The sequence below is a fragment of the Sparus aurata genome, chromosome 7 (genome assembly GCF_900880675.1).
Source record: "Sparus aurata chromosome 7, fSpaAur1.1, whole genome shotgun sequence".
Classification (NCBI taxonomy): domain Eukaryota; kingdom Metazoa; phylum Chordata; class Actinopteri; order Spariformes; family Sparidae; genus Sparus; species Sparus aurata.
This window is the reverse complement of record NC_044193.1, coordinates 22820866-22838060: the sequence shown is the minus strand read 5'-3', so window position 1 is coordinate 22838060 and position 17195 is coordinate 22820866. Positions and strand designations below refer to the sequence as shown.

At 40.8% G+C, this 17195-nt stretch overlaps 2 protein-coding genes across 2 annotated transcripts in view; one reads left to right on the top strand and one right to left on the bottom strand.

Annotated features, from left to right (window-relative positions):
• Nucleotides 1-2896, bottom strand: part of cacna1db (calcium channel, voltage-dependent, L type, alpha 1D subunit, b) — a 95783-nt gene extending 92887 nt beyond the window's left edge. The window contains exon 1 of the mRNA XM_030423347.1: nucleotides 2759-2896. Within this exon, the coding sequence (XP_030279207.1) occupies nucleotides 2759-2792 (34 nt within the window). The 5' untranslated portion in view covers nucleotides 2793-2896. The remainder of the gene's footprint in view (nucleotides 1-2758) is intronic.
• Nucleotides 2897-3803: 907 nt separating this feature from the next.
• dcp1a (decapping mRNA 1A) lies at nucleotides 3804-14495 on the top strand. The gene is made up of 9 exons (XM_030423350.1): nucleotides 3804-4022; nucleotides 4398-4438; nucleotides 4939-5066; nucleotides 7318-7384; nucleotides 7561-7699; nucleotides 8513-8608; nucleotides 9677-10273; nucleotides 10415-10639; nucleotides 10930-14495. The coding sequence occupies exons 1-9, from the start codon at nucleotides 3891-3893 to the stop codon at nucleotides 11008-11010; spliced, it is 1506 nt and encodes a 501-aa protein (XP_030279210.1). The 5' UTR covers nucleotides 3804-3890; the 3' UTR covers nucleotides 11011-14495.
• The last annotated feature ends 2700 nt before the right edge of the window (nucleotides 14496-17195 follow it).

Genomic DNA, 17195 nt, shown 5'->3' with positions numbered 1-17195 from the left:
TAACAAGAAAATATCGTGTAACAATGTGAAACATTTTATGTTCTCGCAATAAATCATCACAAAATAACCTGATAACAAAATGAAAAGCATATTGTTAAGACAGGAAATGTCTCCTGCTATGACAAGTTACGTTTGTATTTCATAATGACATGAGTCCTCATGATGAACAAAATGATAAGTATTTAATTTATTCAACAAAGTGGAAAGAGAATCAAAGAAACAGTAATTGGTGAGTTTGATTTTCTCAGTACAGAGCGATCACTTGCTGCGAGTGTGAAGGGACGATCGGAATTTTAATTCAAAATGACAAGTTTTACATTTCCGTGAGCAGAGAGGTGCCAGAATCTAATTTGGGCAAAGTGGTAAAATAAAAAGAGCTTCAATTATGTGACTGGAGATACTGATTTTTGTCATCTATGCAGATAAGAGCAGTGCAATGTTGCATTAAAAAAATCCTGTCCTGTCCTAAAAAAAATCTGTCTACCAGGACAAAAGAAGATGAAGGCTGAACTGGAGGACGTAGAAAATAAGCTGGGCAGGAAAGTGAGAAGAAGACAAGGTTGAGGAGGAGGAATCAGTTTGAAGGGAGTGTGGAAGAGACAGAGACAGAGAGAGACAGAGACAGAGAGAGAGGACGGCCTGCATGAATGAGAGAGACCGAGAGAGTCATTAAAATCAATGCAAACCACGAGTGAAAAAGACAGTGCCCTTGAAACAGTCGCTTTGGTTCACAGCAACTCTACAGCAGCATCACATCAGGGACTGCTGTCACAGTTAAAACCAGCATCTCAGGACATCCAACTTAAACAGAACTCCCACTGAAATGATGAAACCATGAACTGATCCGTCATCAGCGGTGTGTCTTAAAAAGCAGAGAAACACACACACACACACACACACACACATACACACAGAAAGATGAATGAACAACTGATGAATAGATGGACAGCACAGAAAGATGGCACCGCATCTCATGTAGCTGTCACCAGAAATCAACCTATTTATTCATGTTTTGACTGTCAGGGTTTTGTTAATCAGACGGTCTCTACTATTTCAGGCTTCAGGCTCACTTTCCCCGCTGCTTAGAAAGGTATGTTTCAACAACAAATTCACAGCTTCTAGTCTGAGTGAGGAGGATGTTTAAATCTGCAGGATCCCACATCATGACACGACTACAGGTGCAGAATAACAAGTCCAGTCTGTCATTTAATCGCCACCGCAGCCTGTCTTGACATCTCTGGGATGTAACGGGAATTATCCCACACATCTGTCACAGGTTGCTGGATAACAACTGCTGACTCTCAGCTGCTGTTCTCGACTTTATTTTGACCTGTTGAGGCTTGTTTTTATAGAACAGTTGCTACGGTGTCTGTTTGGACCTCTTCTCGTCTAAAAAAAAAAAAAAAAAAAAAAAAAAAAGTTCTTTTGGCGTCTCTCAGCTCGTTCGGGATCCAGCGCATCCTGCACAAGCTGTCACATGGGTCCGGAGCGACCACTTGACCACAGTATTACACCAACTAGTCAACCATTTTTCGCTGAAACAACTCGTTTCCCAGTGGATTTGACGGCTGCTGTCATGAGAATCACGCGGCCAAAGAACGAGCGCTTCCAGTGTTAATACTCAAATAAGTTGGACCGGGTCCTGGAAGCAGACACGACCTCGGAGCACATTAATCACATAGAATAAACAGACATCCAGAGAGAATAACCCGCAGGAGCGCTCTCGCCCCCTCTCCCGCAGCGAGCGCTCCAACTCTCCTCCTGCGCTCCACGCACACAGTTTTACCTTCAGACTGTTCATCTGCTTCTTGCATCCTCGAATCCACATTGAAAGGGTCCGTTTCAAATCCAACACGTCGTTGGAAAGAAAAAACATCCAGGAGGGTGTCGACGCGCGGGGGACCGGAGCGAGCCGCTAACCTGAATTATAAAATGTTTTCCGAGCGCAGAGCCGGAGAGGAGCGCCAAACATTTTCGCCACATCCGGGTGCCTCTGCCTGCGGATTCACGGCGGATCCGAGAGGACGCGCTGACAGCAGCAGTCAATCCACTGCTGTCAATTATTCCCACTGTGGCCGCGGACGGTCAGAGGCGCGTTAGAGCGATCGCAGGCTGCAGGTGACTGGAATCAGGCGTGGATGTGTGTGTGCACCTGTTGCTGACCATGTTAGCGTCAGAACAGTCTGGCAGGGGTTGGCAAATATTTACAGTCGGACAGAGCTGAGAAATGATGCCTTAAAAACATTTTTTTTTTAAATAACAGCCACGAATTGATTGTGCGTTGTGTGAATGGAGACACACAAAAAAAACGCCAGTTAAGCCAATGAGACATCATCTTAATTAGCTGCATGAACAGTGTTTGTATGAATTGAGCAGCATGTGATTTAGAGACATAAACACACAGAGAAGACGCCCACAAATGAAGGGCCTCGTTTCCCAAAGCTCGATCACTGCATTAAAGGTCTGTTTGCCTTCTATTTATAAGACTAAAGCAACGGCTAGACACAGCATGTGGCCACATGTGGGCCAACAACACACTCTGAATCTGCCTGATCTACGTTTCTCAGTCGTCCTGTGCAGTTTTTGTCTCATTCTGGCAGGAGAAACATTCAGATCGATAGAAAGTGGAGGTATCTGCAGGTTTCTTCGACTTTCCCCTGTCAGGATGATTTCTGGACATGAGGATAAACAGCACGCCTCATCCTATCCTCCGTCTGATAAAGCCCATAAAGAGTCTGGTCCGGGTCCCTGTACTTACCCCGCAGGGGTCTTCCCCTTATAATGAACGGCATTCTGTCACCTGGCTCTTCTCTGGGGCCTCATGGCGCCGTCTTTCTGCCCTCACTCCGCGGCGATTCGAGAGGAAATGAGTTGTCGGAGCGGCGAGCTGCTGGAAGGTTACCAGTGATTGGATTACCTGAGCCTCTATGGAGGATAACAGTTTCACTGTAGCACGTAATCCTCCGATTATAATCCCTGCCCCAATGTTCCCTCAAAAGAGGCAGGTTGGGCTGGCAGCTGCAGCTCAACTGGACCAAACGACCGGTCAGACAAGTGTTTACTTTTCAAAGTTTACAGATGACGATTGTAAAGTATTCTATCCAAATAATCACAATCGATATAAAACATTCGGGGCCCTTAAAGAAAATACGAGTTTGTGTCGCCAGTGTGAGTTTTCGTTTCGGATGCAGCATGCCTGCAAAACTCTTGTGAATTCATTCAAAGTGCAAGTGTGAAAACTACAGTAGCCTTCCAGTTAAATATTTAGTCTATTGCCTATTGCATGGAGGTTCTCAGATTAAAGACCAGATGTCAGATTGGATTTGCAGCTCAGCCATGTGGAATTATATAACACCATCCACATTTTTTCTGTAGACACATCTTTGATGATAAGAAAATGACATGAGCCTTTGGTTCAAAATGTGTCTTATATTCAAGTCGAATGTCTATTTCAATTTAATTCAATTTAATATCAAAGGCACACACACAGCAGTAAGACAGTGACTTAGCAAAATGATTGGCTGTTGGACATTTGAATGTCATGTCATCACATGAGGGTTGTTTATCCTTAGTTTAATGAAAGCAACATTGTAAATTGTCATTTTGTGCGTATTACATAGTGCACAAACATGTGATAGGTTTCACGCTATTTATTATATAGTTATGAAAGCACACTGGCTATTGCTAAGATCACATGGCTGACCATCATTTGCTACACACATTTCGTTATTAAGCTGCACTCTAACAAATTGTTAATGTATTCTGTGGAATAAAAAACTTTCTCGGAAACTTTTTTCAGGGCAGCTGTTTTCGGGGACTGCGCATAGGACAGCGGAAGTTACAAGTGTCTGCAGAAATCCGTCCGTGCGGGAGCAACAATCACATCCAAGATGGAGACCGTAAATGCTGGACATATGATGAGCTTAGCGGCTCTACAGAGACAAGACCCGTACATAAACAAGCTGCTCGATGTTACCGGACAGGTGGCTCTCTACAACTTCAACTCCAAAGCGAACGAATGGGTGAGTTTGTCACAACACTCGGAACAGTTCCGCGTAGAGCCGTTAAAAAAATTATGCTAAGTGTTCGCCTAGCATGCTAATGCTAGCACCTCGATAAAAACATTTAGAAAAAATAAATAAATAATAGGTTTGTACTTTTCAAACTATAATGTGTCCAGGTATGTTCTTAGATATACTGTTTTGATACCAGTGTCACTCTGTTTAGTGTTTTTTATTTATTTTTTGTTATTTAATAAGTTAGCGCTATCTTACCTGAGCTAACAGCGGTGAAGTTATCTGGTGACGCTAACACTCAGCGTCCATTGCTGTTATTTAGCACATTTTGGATTAACTGTTGTTTCTGTTTCTGACACTGACACGTCTCTATCGTTTCAGGAGAAGACCGAAATCGAGGGCACCCTGTTTGTATACGCGAGGTAAGTGCAAACATTGTTTTCAATTATTCAACACGACGGCCATGAAGGTTGTTTACTTGAGCTGTTTGTTTGCGCTGCCAGTTGACGTGTTCACGTGTGTAGGCCGCAGTCTTTGTAAACAAACATTTAAATTTGTTGAAAGACTTGATTCCATTTCCTCTTTTTCATTTCGGCTTTGTGCACACAGAGCTTCTCTTTTAGACCCCTCAGTTGTGTGAAATATCTGTCAGTTGCAGTCCTCCATCACTCTTTACAGCGGGGTGCAACAGAGATTTATCACAACCAAACACTTTTATTATGATGTTGCTTAACATTTCAAAATATTTGATAAAATAAATTACACAGGCCAAAAATGTCTGCTAGTGTTTGTTTCACGAAAAGAAAAAATGTATGTAGTCTATTCAAAGTGAGATTTAAAAGCTTTTATTACATCTATTATGATTGTGAAGGATAGTTTTTGCGATACCAAAGTATTATTTTAGACTTTTGGTTTATTTCAGGTCTGCCACGCCTCACCATGGCTTCACTATCATGAACCGACTGAGTGCAGAGAACCTGGTGGAGCCGATCAACAAAGACCTGGAGTTTCAGCTGCAGGATCCCTTCCTGCTCTATAGGAACGGCAACCGTGAGTTTACTTGTAGAGTAGAAGTTTTAAAATAGTAAATATCAGTTACGTTTTTCTACGGCAGCGTTGACTAAAATGAGATGTTGTTGGAGATTATTATTCAATGTCCCGTGTCCAATATTCTGAGTGCTCCACTGATACATTTGGTGCCGCAACTGTCATGAAACACATGGTGATGTATCACAGACGATCCTTTCAAAGGAATGTTTACACCATGCACATTTTCCAAGTAGATATCTGCACAGATTGACAAGACATTCACTATTACACACACTCTGAGTAGAACAGATCATAATGGTACAGTACCTCTGAAAATGCTAAACCAACACCTCCCCAGCGTTCTCTGGAACATTTCTTTTCCTTTTCGCTTGAAGACATTTTGGCATCTTGGAGTCTCATTTAGCAAGAAATCCTCTTGTGAAGAGCTTCCTCCACTCATGACCATGCAGTCGGCAAATGTTTCAGCTCGGTTTGGCCACAGTTGATATTGCTCTAGTCTGCATTGGGGTTACAGCCAAAACGATGCTTGATTATGAATTACACTACTTGTTAATATATTCTGTCACAAAAGTCTTGCTTCTGCTGAAGCCGCCAATGCTGTAGTCAAACTCCTCAAGCCTTTTGGAAAAAGTTTTACAGGAATCAGGTGAAATGAAAGGAATGGTAGAAGTCCTCAGATCTTCAGAAAATAACTGACAGCGCTGCCCCCAAGGTAATCTATTAGAAGTCTGAACAGGAGTTTCATTAAGGCAATGAACAAGGAATTAGGCTGTTTTCCCATTTGTTTGCTTATGAGAAAAAATAACATGGCCAGGGTCAACGTCAGAGTAGACTGCTCCCCTTTTGGGCTTGGTTTGCCTATCAGCCTGCCTGGTATGGAAGACATGATGTAATATTTTCTTTGTCCTCAGGCCAGAGGACTTTCTCTGGTGGTTCACTTGAGTTCAGGTGCTCTTTTTAGCATCGTAATCCCTTGGAGTGGTTTGAGTTGCTGACAAACATTTAAAACACGTTGAAGATATTCCTTGTTTTTTTTTTTTCCTTTAGAGTCAAGCTGCTGAGAGTTTCCTCTGGAGAACTGGTTAGAGTAAATCTTCTGCAATGATGTCCTCTTCGGGTTATATTCCTCTGGATTGCTTGTGTAGTTCTATCTTGGGTTGTTTTTTTCAGTCCATTTGTACTCCTCACTGTTGCAACCTACTGTCTGAGGATCCTTTGATTTTCTCAGCTATGTAGTGCCAGTGTGTGTGATTTGAGCTCCTGCCAAGGTGTTGACGATGATCTATCTTGAGAAAGGGGGAATTATCTTCAAGATGGTTGCAAGACTCCTCCAACTGCGGTGAACTAGGAAGCATAGAGAACGATGAAGGCTGGAAAAAAAAACAGAAGTTTGTTTGAAGAGCCAAAAGTCCAAAACAGAGATGTTGAAAAATGTTTACTCTCTTTGAGTACCTGTGAACTCACTGCCTCAGGTTGATGAGTGTACTCAAACTTAGTGTGCACTGTTTAGAGAGACCAGTGTAACACACACACCTGTTTACACCTCTCCATATTCCCATTTGTAGCAGGAGATGCTAGAGGGAGGCAAACACGCAGGTTGCTAGGTTACCTCAGCCTCCAGAGGGGACTTGAATACAGCAGTGTTTCATCACACACAAACGACACATTCATAATGTCAGTTTACCTCGCTATTGTTTCAGCACAAATTGCTGACACACGGTTTGATTTCTTGAGACATTTTCTTGTGAAACAAGTAGACAGTTTGTTTAAGGTGAGGTGGTTTTATTCTAGCAACAAATGTCTCTCACTTTAATGCAGCTAATGAATCTTCACCATGTAGTATTAAGCAGCCACCTGATTATTGAGGAAAGACTGAAACGTTCTTTATTCACAGATGTTCTGCATAATAGTTGAAGTGATTCATGGTTTTATACTGTGCTTTTGTCACTTTCTGTAGAATTAATTGTTGATTGTTTCTAAGAACTACCGAGTTACACCTTACAGCTTTATACGCTGCCCCCGCAGGCGACCCAGCTGATGTTGTGCACTGATGCAATTGACAAATGCTAAGTCCCACTCTATTGTGGTTATTGTTTTACAAACTCTGTAGACTGAATTCATGAATCCAAAAAAATTGTAAAACCTTAAGATTATTTGCTTTTTTTTAAAAAGAATTATGAGTGAAGCGTTTTGAATGTAATTCTGCTTATGCTCCTTCATGCCACTAACTATATTTGTGTTTTTCTTGCAGTGGGTATCTACAGTATTTGGTTCTATGACAAGAGGGACTGTCAACGCATTGCTCAACTGATGGTCAAGTAAATATCTGGACATGTGTATACTCTGTCTGTGTTTGGATAAGATAGGGCAGCACTTCATTGTTAGCTCGTCTACATTTTTCATTTATTAGATGTTAGTTTTAGAAGCAGCACCAATGTATTTGTATAAACAGATAGGAGTGTAGACTCTGTGTCACTTTTTCACTGTCCCCCAGGATTGTGAAACAAGAAGCAGACCATGCCCAGAGGGAGTCACCAGAGAGAGCAGAGCCTCGGAGGACCAATGGTGTTGCAGAACCAAGGCCTATTGACATCCTGGAGCTGCTCAGCAAAGCCAAGGAGGAATACCAGAGAGTGAGGAGGAAAATACACTCACAGATGCAAACATAACATGTTACTGAAGGTTCTTAGATGAGCAAATATGTTTTATTTAATACTGTTTTTTTCATTGCACATTGTTAGGATTGCAACTAATTTTTCATAATTTTCATAATTTAATCATATTTTTCTAAACCGGTTGTTTTTCTCAATTTATTGTTTATTTTATAAAATGTCAAAATAGTCTAAGCCCAAAGTTCAAATTTGTTCTCTTGTCTAAACAACATTTCATGTACTTCATAGATGATCATGAAAATCAGCAAAACCTTACATTTAAGAAGCTGAAATCAGCTAACATTTGACATTTTTGCTTTAAATATCAATGAAACATTATCACACTTAGATTATCGAAATAGTTGGCTATCAGTTTTTTCTTGCCATCAACTAACTTATTAATTGACTAAGCGTTGCAGCTCTATGAAATACACAAAAATGTGAATTTAGATCATAGACAGTAAAATTGTAGCATTTGTGGCTCCAACACACTCGGACACCAACCCAGAATCTTCTGAATCAGTTCTGGATATTGTTCCATGCATACCTCATAGACACAGACTGGAACACTTTCACAGGTCTGACTCAGCAGGTACACTCTCATGAGTCACACACGCATATCTGAGATGACAGTGGCACTAAATCCAGGATTATTTCAGCTGTGGGGGTGTCTGTTCAAGCATCTGAATTTAGACCTATTCCAGTTCCTTATCTGCTGCTCTTCATCTCTTTCTGGAAAGTAGAAACCATTTTCATACCGTTTCATCTGTGTGTTTGTTTTTGTTTATGTTGCAGGCTCAGACAGGTGATGCAGATGTGTCTGTAGAGGTTAACATGAAAGCACCAGTCAGCACCACAGAGCATGTACACAGCACACCTCAACCTGAAAAGGTACGTATACAAGGTCCAATTACTGATAACATTATCTGTATTGGTGTATTAGGAGTGCATTACCCTCCTGTTAACTCCTACATATCAGAACTTTGGAGGACGACAAAGAGAGGGTTCATGTTTTTACCTCAGCTGTCACTGTCACCCCATGTATGGTTGAGCATTTGGCAGCAGAAAGCTGCTGATATTTTTGGTCATGTTGCAAACAGACAGCCAGAGACACTCATCCAACCCAAGCTACTGCTGCTAGTGTCAGTTATTTTCCTACAGGGTTTATATGAGGCAACAGGCTGTCTTGAAGAGAATTTTTTTTATCATAGTGTGGATAGTATATGGAATGAACAATGGTGCTTTCCAACTTGCCTGCACGCATAGGTCCCCACTCATTTGCTGGCTACCAACTACAGATTTTACTTCAGATTTTTCCCACCACGATGGACACAGTATTATTTTTTCCTAGAATGGCGACAGAATCGTCTAATCATAATAAACCCTTTGACGCTCGGCCAGCCCCTGAGGAGCACCTCACGAAACTTTGATCAAATGTGCTAATTAAATAAGAGTCAGTGATTTTTCACTGCATTGGCCATATCTTATCTCAAATGTTTAGGGCTAGAAACACCAAAAAAGAAAAGGTTTGTGACTAGGTTGCCATTTTTTTCCTGTTTGAAAGCAATAAGCCAAAACAAAGCCACAGCTAGCTTGCAGAACAACAGGGTGTTAATTGTCCTCATGTGGCCTAGTACATTCATGTTAGGTTTTCTATCTTTTGAGCAAAAGGAATACCAAAGTCCATTTTCTCAGTTGTCTTGTGTCATGTATGACCAATTAAAAAGAATTGATATAGATAAAACTGCATATGGATAGTCCAGTTTTATGAAAAGACCATGTTACTAGCACTAAAATAATTCTTTACACACTTCTGATAATTTTTTTAAAATGATTAATAAATTGCTTTATATTCAAAACTTAATGATGTTTCATCTAGAATAAAATCTAAGGGAGAAAAGCAGAATAAAGAAATGTTTCAGCACCCATCTCACAGATTTGGTCTTTTTTCCTCTCCAGAGTTCTCATACAATGGTGAAGCAGATCACAGTTGAGGAACTCTTTGGCTCATCCCTCCCGAAGGACCCCTCACTACCCACCATGCCCACACAGAACACCACCACTGCTCCCAGTGACCACGCCACTGCTTACCTCCAGAAGCAGTCTTTTCCCACCCCAACCCACCAAAACCCACTTCTCCCTCCCCATCTGGCACCCCAAGACCAACGGCACCAGGCCCCTGGCCTCCTCCCAGCTCCCTACGCGCTGCACCCCAGCCCTGTTTTCCAGTCAGTGGTCCCTAGGTCAGACCCCCAACCTCTGTGCTCAGTCTCCCCTCTCATGGTCCCTCAAGCGGGTTCAGAGCCCCGTGCCGCTCCCCAGGGTCCCTCAGCACCATCAGCAGCTCCTGCTGCCTATTTGGGGCAGGAGATACTCAGCACGCTCAAACCAGGAGTGAGTTCGGACATCCACAAACCAATCCTCGCACCAAACTTCCTGCCAAGCACGCTGTTCCCACCCCACAGCTTTCAAGACCACATGGGAAAACCCCTTCTCCAGCACGGCAAGGAGATGGATGTTTTCTCTCAGCCTCCAAACCTGATCAAGCCGATGACTGTGAGTTCAACCCGTTTCTGAGCAGCTGTTTGTACTCATCTGTGTGCTGATACTACTCTTTCTCAGTGTCTAAGCTATCCTCTCTAACAGATTCTGTCTCTTCCTCATTTTTCTCTCCCGTCTTTCCTTTTCTATTCTCAGGCCGTCCCCATGAGTCCTGGTCTTGCTGTTCCAGGGCCAGAGATTTCTGTGCTTCTCTCCCCCAGCGCCTTCCAGAAGTCAGTCAACAAGACAACAGCAGCAGCAGCATCAGTGGTTCCTCCTGCCCCCTCCGAGCCCTCCTCCACCTCTGTAGGAGCTGTAGAGCCCCCTCAAGCTCCCTGCAGCAAAACACAGCTACAGGAGACTCTGATACACCTCATAAAGGTAGAGAAAGAGCATAAGATGCATAAAAGCAGCACTGTTGGTTCACTGGAACAAGTCTAAGCTAAAGCTTTTCTCCAGACTCTATTGTTAAAGGATGTGTTCACCCAAATAACAAAAAAAAGGAAAACTAAGAAAATTGCAGTGTGTTATCTTAGAAGTACCACCTTCATAATATTAAGTTTTGCAATTTGTATTTTACCTTATTGTCTGTACACACACACACACACACACACACACGCTCTCTGGTGTAGTTTGTTCACTCCTCTACCGTCTCCTTCCTTCCTATCCAGAACGACCCTGACTTCCTTGGCGCCATTCATGAAGCTTACCTGCAGAGTATGTCCAAGGACTTCAGCAACATGAAGCTTTAGTTTAACCACTTCAACCACCACCGCTGGTATTGTCAGTGCTACAATCTGTTCGTGACCTGTGAAGAATCCAGAAGTTAACAGGAGATAAAAGAAGATTACACCACAACTCCTCAGAACTAGTCTGTATCCTGAAGGTTATTATACTCATGCAGTGCACCATTTAATCCTAATTCAGAACTTTTGAGTCCTCGCCTGAACACTGATGCTGTCCCGGCTTCTTAATAATCATGGATCGACGTTGATGTCAAGCCAGAACTACTGCAGGAGAGGTGAATGAGATAACACTTCCCAGTGTGGCCTTGAGCTTTCTTTTTTACTTTATAATTATGATGAAACTGTCGGCCAGTGGACTGGTAATGATTGGCTGCTGCTGGTTTAATTCACTTGAGGACAGGACCACAGTTCGGACCTTCTGTGATCTCGGATGATTTCACTTTTGACCTTGGGATGGACGATTTTGTGGCGCGAAAATTTACAGGACGCTGCTTCTTTAACTCATCCCACGTTATCAGAGTATTCGCAGTATTTGAGTATTGGAACGGTGATGATGAAACACTTTACACTCCTACTGCTTATTAGGAAAAAGACCACTGTGCTGGGGACCTCAGAACTGTTTCTGCAGACAAACGGTCCCACTGTGTGGCATTAAAAAGGACTCTTTCTTCATATATTGAACTTTCTCCCGTCAAGCAATGCTGACGCCTGTATATTTTTGTAACGCCACAGAGACACCAAACTTTCTATTCAGTTTTTGTGGCATTCTGTGTTTGTAAGGACGAGTTGGGAGGATCTTTTTCCATCCTTATCAAAGGGAGAAACATTGTTATTGTCAGAAGAAGCACTCGCAGCTCTGAGCTCAAGCTAAGAATCAGTTCCTCTCAGCTGCTTTTTAAATGTTTTGTTATAGACTGTGACGTGTTCATAAAGAATCACAGACAAATGCACAAACCTGCTTCTTTGCTACCATTCCTCTCTCCACTTTTCTCCTTATCTTTGTTCTCCCTCTCTGTGTCCTTCTCCTCCATTTTGTCATTCAGCTCTCCTCCACCAGCTGAGCTCACATCACTTAACAACCTTGGAGGGGAATGTGCAATAGACAACAGTCGCAATGCCTTTAGGGATACCAGCATTTTTGGATATTTTATGATGGTACAGTCGCGCTAAGTTTGAACCTCTGGCTCCTGGTTGTACAACTGAACTATAATTTAAACATGAGCAAAAAAACAGAAAAAATATTGTTTACAATCATTTCTTTGATATTTAATTACTGAGAAATAAGGCCAACTAATGACTGAGGAGCTTTTTATAGCCTCAGTATGTTTCAGACCAGTCAAATGTATACCAGTAATCCAAATCCAATTTTGTCGTTTGAACCAATATTGGCTTCTCAATATTTGGATTGAATTAGTCATTGGGGGGGTCAGAGATCTGGCCTAAAGATAATATCATGATCTATTTAATTAGTCATTGTCCTGAAATACTTAATTTGCACTATTAAAACACAATATAACATTGAAGATAATTATGTTTCTGCACACATCGGTGGCTCTAACGCATGTTGCATTGCACCCAAGACGTCAACCAGGGAAGAGACATCCATTTGGCTGTATGACTCCATTGTTATGGTTACGTAACTCTGATCTGCTTATAAAAAAGGCTGGAGATATACTTGCATTTGAACCACACGTTTAAGTAGACAACCAACTGCCTCGTGAACTTAGTTGTTCATGTACTTGCTTATATACTCTGCGTGGTACTGTAAAATACCACTAGGTGGCACATAAGCTAGCTGTCCCTGCTGTTGTTGACTCCTGTCTCTTTTACTTCTCCATACTGGCACTTCACTGCTCCTACTGCTCATGTGCATATTGTATCTTGCAGAGTTGATTTCTGACGCGTCGTTACAAGCAAGTATATCCTCAGCTTAAGGGTTATGGGATTTTTGGATACAAAAGAAAGAGGACATTTCATTTCTACAGTTAGCCTGTTTTCCTTATTCATATAGAATATCTGTTAATCGGTATCAGCCCACCAGTCTCATGTTTTACCTGTAAGATGGTTTAACGCCTTTCTCCATCATCTGCGATGTGAGAACATCAGATTTTCCACACAGTCACAAAAAGAAAAGTGTGTGTCTACTGTTTTTATCACCCACCTCTGCGTCAGTCACAGTTAGTTTTATGGTTTGTGGTCATTTTAAAACTCTGTATAGTTTACAGCCTGCCATGCTGTTGCTCTGTATACAATGCTGACAAAATATGAGTTGACTCTGGGTCTTTTTTATCTGATTACTCAAATCATAGACTTTTAGGGGGCAGCCCTATAAATAATATAAACTACCTCCTTTCCTGTTTATTCCTCCAGGTCACAGTTAAATCTTAAGTTACAAGGGTTAGGGACTTAAAGACGGAACAAATTGTGGTAATTGGGCTTTTTTTTGCAGTAAAAGGCTACTGCATCACAGAACTGTTAGCCCTGCAGATCCCAGTAAGAAGTAGAAGTAGCACATCGGTTTCTTGCTCCTTTTCATTGAGAACGACAATTGATCACATGTACATCCAAAAAATTGAGGCACAGACTTTTCTTTAAAGGGTTAACTATGTGTCATGTGTGCATTTAACACACACACAACAGGTTACTGACAGGTTTAATATGTTGTCCAGCACATTCAAGTCCATCAAAACAGTGTAGAAACAATGTGAAAGTGTGAACAGTTGTTTGTCCATCACTTGGTACTGGGATGTTTGACATTAGTTGATGGATGAGAAGGCTCCTTTTGTATGTTACAGTTCAGAAGTCAGTTCAGAGGAGATGTTTTGCTAACAACATGAAATGTAGAGATTACGGCTCTTTTCTAAAGTTTTTTCTGGAACATGTTGGAGGTCATGTAATCAATAGTTGAATATAACTTAAGGAGTGATACGAATTCCTGCATAAATACCCTTCTTGATTGTGATACCACGTCTTTTGCATTTGGCTCTATTTGAATGTATTCGATGTTAACTCACAGTATGTGCCAGTATTGTTTCTTTTTTCTCTCTCTGTCCTGCATATTTAAGTTGAATTCAGAACCATGTGCTTTCAGTACCAGCTGTTAAGCAATTTTTTATTGTCCCCTTTTCATTTTGCCCAAATTTGAATTATAATGAAAAAAGGACACATCAGCAGCTCGGGAGCACACCATTTGTACACTGCATTGTCCTGTTATAATGTTTAATTTCAGAGGTCATCTTCCCAACACTTGTGTTGGTTAAATAAACAGACGCAGGAAGAATGATTGGAAATGTAGATTTTTTTTTTTTTAAATCCTGCTCAGATATTTAAGATTTTATGGTTATTTTACGCTTTGGAATAATTTATCTTATCGGCCAGAGATCTGATTTTGGGAAAGTCTTTGCAAATTACATTAATTTTGTAAGATTGTTGTCACTGTGGATAATTTCCATTATCTTAACTATTTTGTGATATTAAAGATTTGAAAATAGGCTTGTCTGTTTTTGTTTGCTGCTGGGAGGAGCTGCTGTGTTTCTGTCCGCCATGAAGATGAGCTGGAAAGAAGAACTGCAACTGACCATTATTTTCATTGTCAATTATTTTCTTAAAGGTCTGTCAATGTCAGAAATGTTGCTCCCAAAGCCAAAAGTGACTGTCTTGAAATTCTTGTTCTTTCCACAACACAGATGTTAACTGTCACAGAGGGGTAAAGCAAACAGAAAATATTCACATTGAAGAAGCTGGAAGCAGAGTTTTGTCCCCTTTTTCTTAAAAGGGTTACTCAAATGGATTAACCCATGCTGAAAATAGTTGGTGGTTAATTTATAGTTGACAACTAATCGATTAATCTTTGCGGCTTTGCTTTAAAGATAACATGACTCAATGATCATTTTCTAAAGACGTTTCCTAATTTACTCTTTACCTTTTTTTGACAGTTTTGAAATAGTCCATTATAATGTAACTAAATGGTATTTTGTTTTGTTCTCTCTACAAATGGTTTCTTTAAACGTGTGACAGGAGGTGCAGTTTCACTGCCTGGCCACCAGATGTAGTTATATGTTTACAGTTTAAACTGTCAACATTAAATTATAACCAGTTGGTTTCCGGTACAGGCAAAGGATTTATTTAATCTGAGATCTGGGAGTCTTCTGGGTTTAAGTGACAGAACACATGTCTCTCTCCTCAAACAGGGAGATCTTCATGAAGTTGGTAGATTGTCCAGGAGAAAGTGATCGTCTCCCTCCTCACGATTCCTGCTGGTCAAATGTTTGTCTCAGCAGGTGGAGTCACCCAGCCTTTAAGATTTCTCAAAATCACAAAATTAACCTTTAATACGAGACATAATTATACATATATTATACCTATACTTGAGGTGTGAAAAAAAAAAAGAAATCTGCCTACTACTAACCTGAATGGCATTAGTGCGTGTTGCAGGTAAAGCTTGTTTGTGCTGCAGCCAATCAGGTCAGCCTCTGAAGGAAATGTCATTAAGGTGAGATTAGTTACCTGTGATCCTTCCTTTTGCATGTCACCCTTCCTTCCTCTCTGCTCAAGCTACCTTCACAGATGCACTACGTTGTTTAAAGAAAGAACATGCGACTGTGCTGTGCTACTTCTGTTCATTCATTCATTCGTGGACCCTCCTCATTCTGCACTAATTTCATTCATCTTTACTGACACAGGCCTCAACATCGAAGCCTGAATTGCAGTGCCTTCTCCACTTTTTTTTCGTGGTGATAGTATTGCAGCCATGTTCCTGTTTTTTATCTCATACCGCCACATGGTGCAACTACAAGGAAAGTCCATTAGAGGGAAGTGAGAGCACCTAAGAGGACATTTATAGGTTTTATACTTTAGTTGCATGTTGTGATTGAAGGAGGCGACAGTGACGATATAAGATCCTTTGTCATCCGATGGAAAGAAGAACCAACATACAGAAATAATGAGCTGAATTTTGTTCCATGGAAGTCAAATTATGTCTTAACTGAGCAGCCGCATGCACGTAATGCGTTATGATATTTAATATCAAGGTCACAACGCTCACAGTTTAGTTTCACCCCTGAATTTCAGTCCATGTCTTACATTCTCTCAAACAAATACTTTATAACAAGGGCACAAATCATATACTTCACTAATGCCTGACTCATTAGGATTTTATGTGATTAATGTAGGAGGTATCATTCCTGTTACTCAACTGCTGTTACTTAACTGATTATGTTACACTATGACTTTATGTGATTAGTTCACACACACAAAGAATTAATTGATATGCAGCTAGCCGGACTTCAAGTACCATATCATTTTATGTGACTGTATTTATGTTCAGTATGTAAATGTTTGCATCTGACAACCAGTTTGATTGAGACAGAGGCTCATATTTCTATGAGAAAGGCGGTGTTGTAGAAGTCATACTTGAGTAAAAGTACAAATATGGTGTTAAAATATTACTGTGCTGAAAGTGAAAGAAACCCATACGGATGTTACTTGAGTAAAAGTCTTAAAATATCTCAAATTAAATTAACTTAAGTATCAAAAGTACTAGTAAAAGTTAATTATGTTTATATGTATGTATTGACTGTGTACTATGAATCAGTCCATTATCTGCCAGGCAGATTATTGGATCCAATATTCATAATTTTTCTGATTTGAACAGGGCTCTTTTTTGTTTGCTTGTTTTGTTTTGTTTTTTCAAATTGTCTTTAAAAAATTAGGTTTGAAAATATGTTACTTCTGGTGTTTGTACTGGAAAAAAAACACAAATACAAGTACATTAACTTTGAGTAAAATTACTTATTAAATTTTTCATTCCTGGGGGGAAAAAAAGGTTCTGCTTTCAGAAAGGCTGAGAAAAGACTTGAAGATTGAAGTTTTGTGTAATTAGTTTACGTCACATCCAGTTTAATTTGGTTGCATATCAGTGAATGTGTGAAGTGACTCTAACTGAAGTAACTGACTCATTTAGTGACGCTCAGCAGCAGCAGTTAATGATAACGTCCTGCAATTAATTCATGTTTTTAAGCATATGTCAAGCATTATTTGAGTCTATGATTTGTGCCCTTATCATGACGTGTAAGCGGTGTGTCCCTGTCCACGGTGCGCCTGACTCTCTGTGATCGTGTGCGTGTGGCCTTGGTCTCCAGCACAAAGCCTTCCTACTATTGGCTGTGCTCAGCTCAGGCGTGGGGTAACTC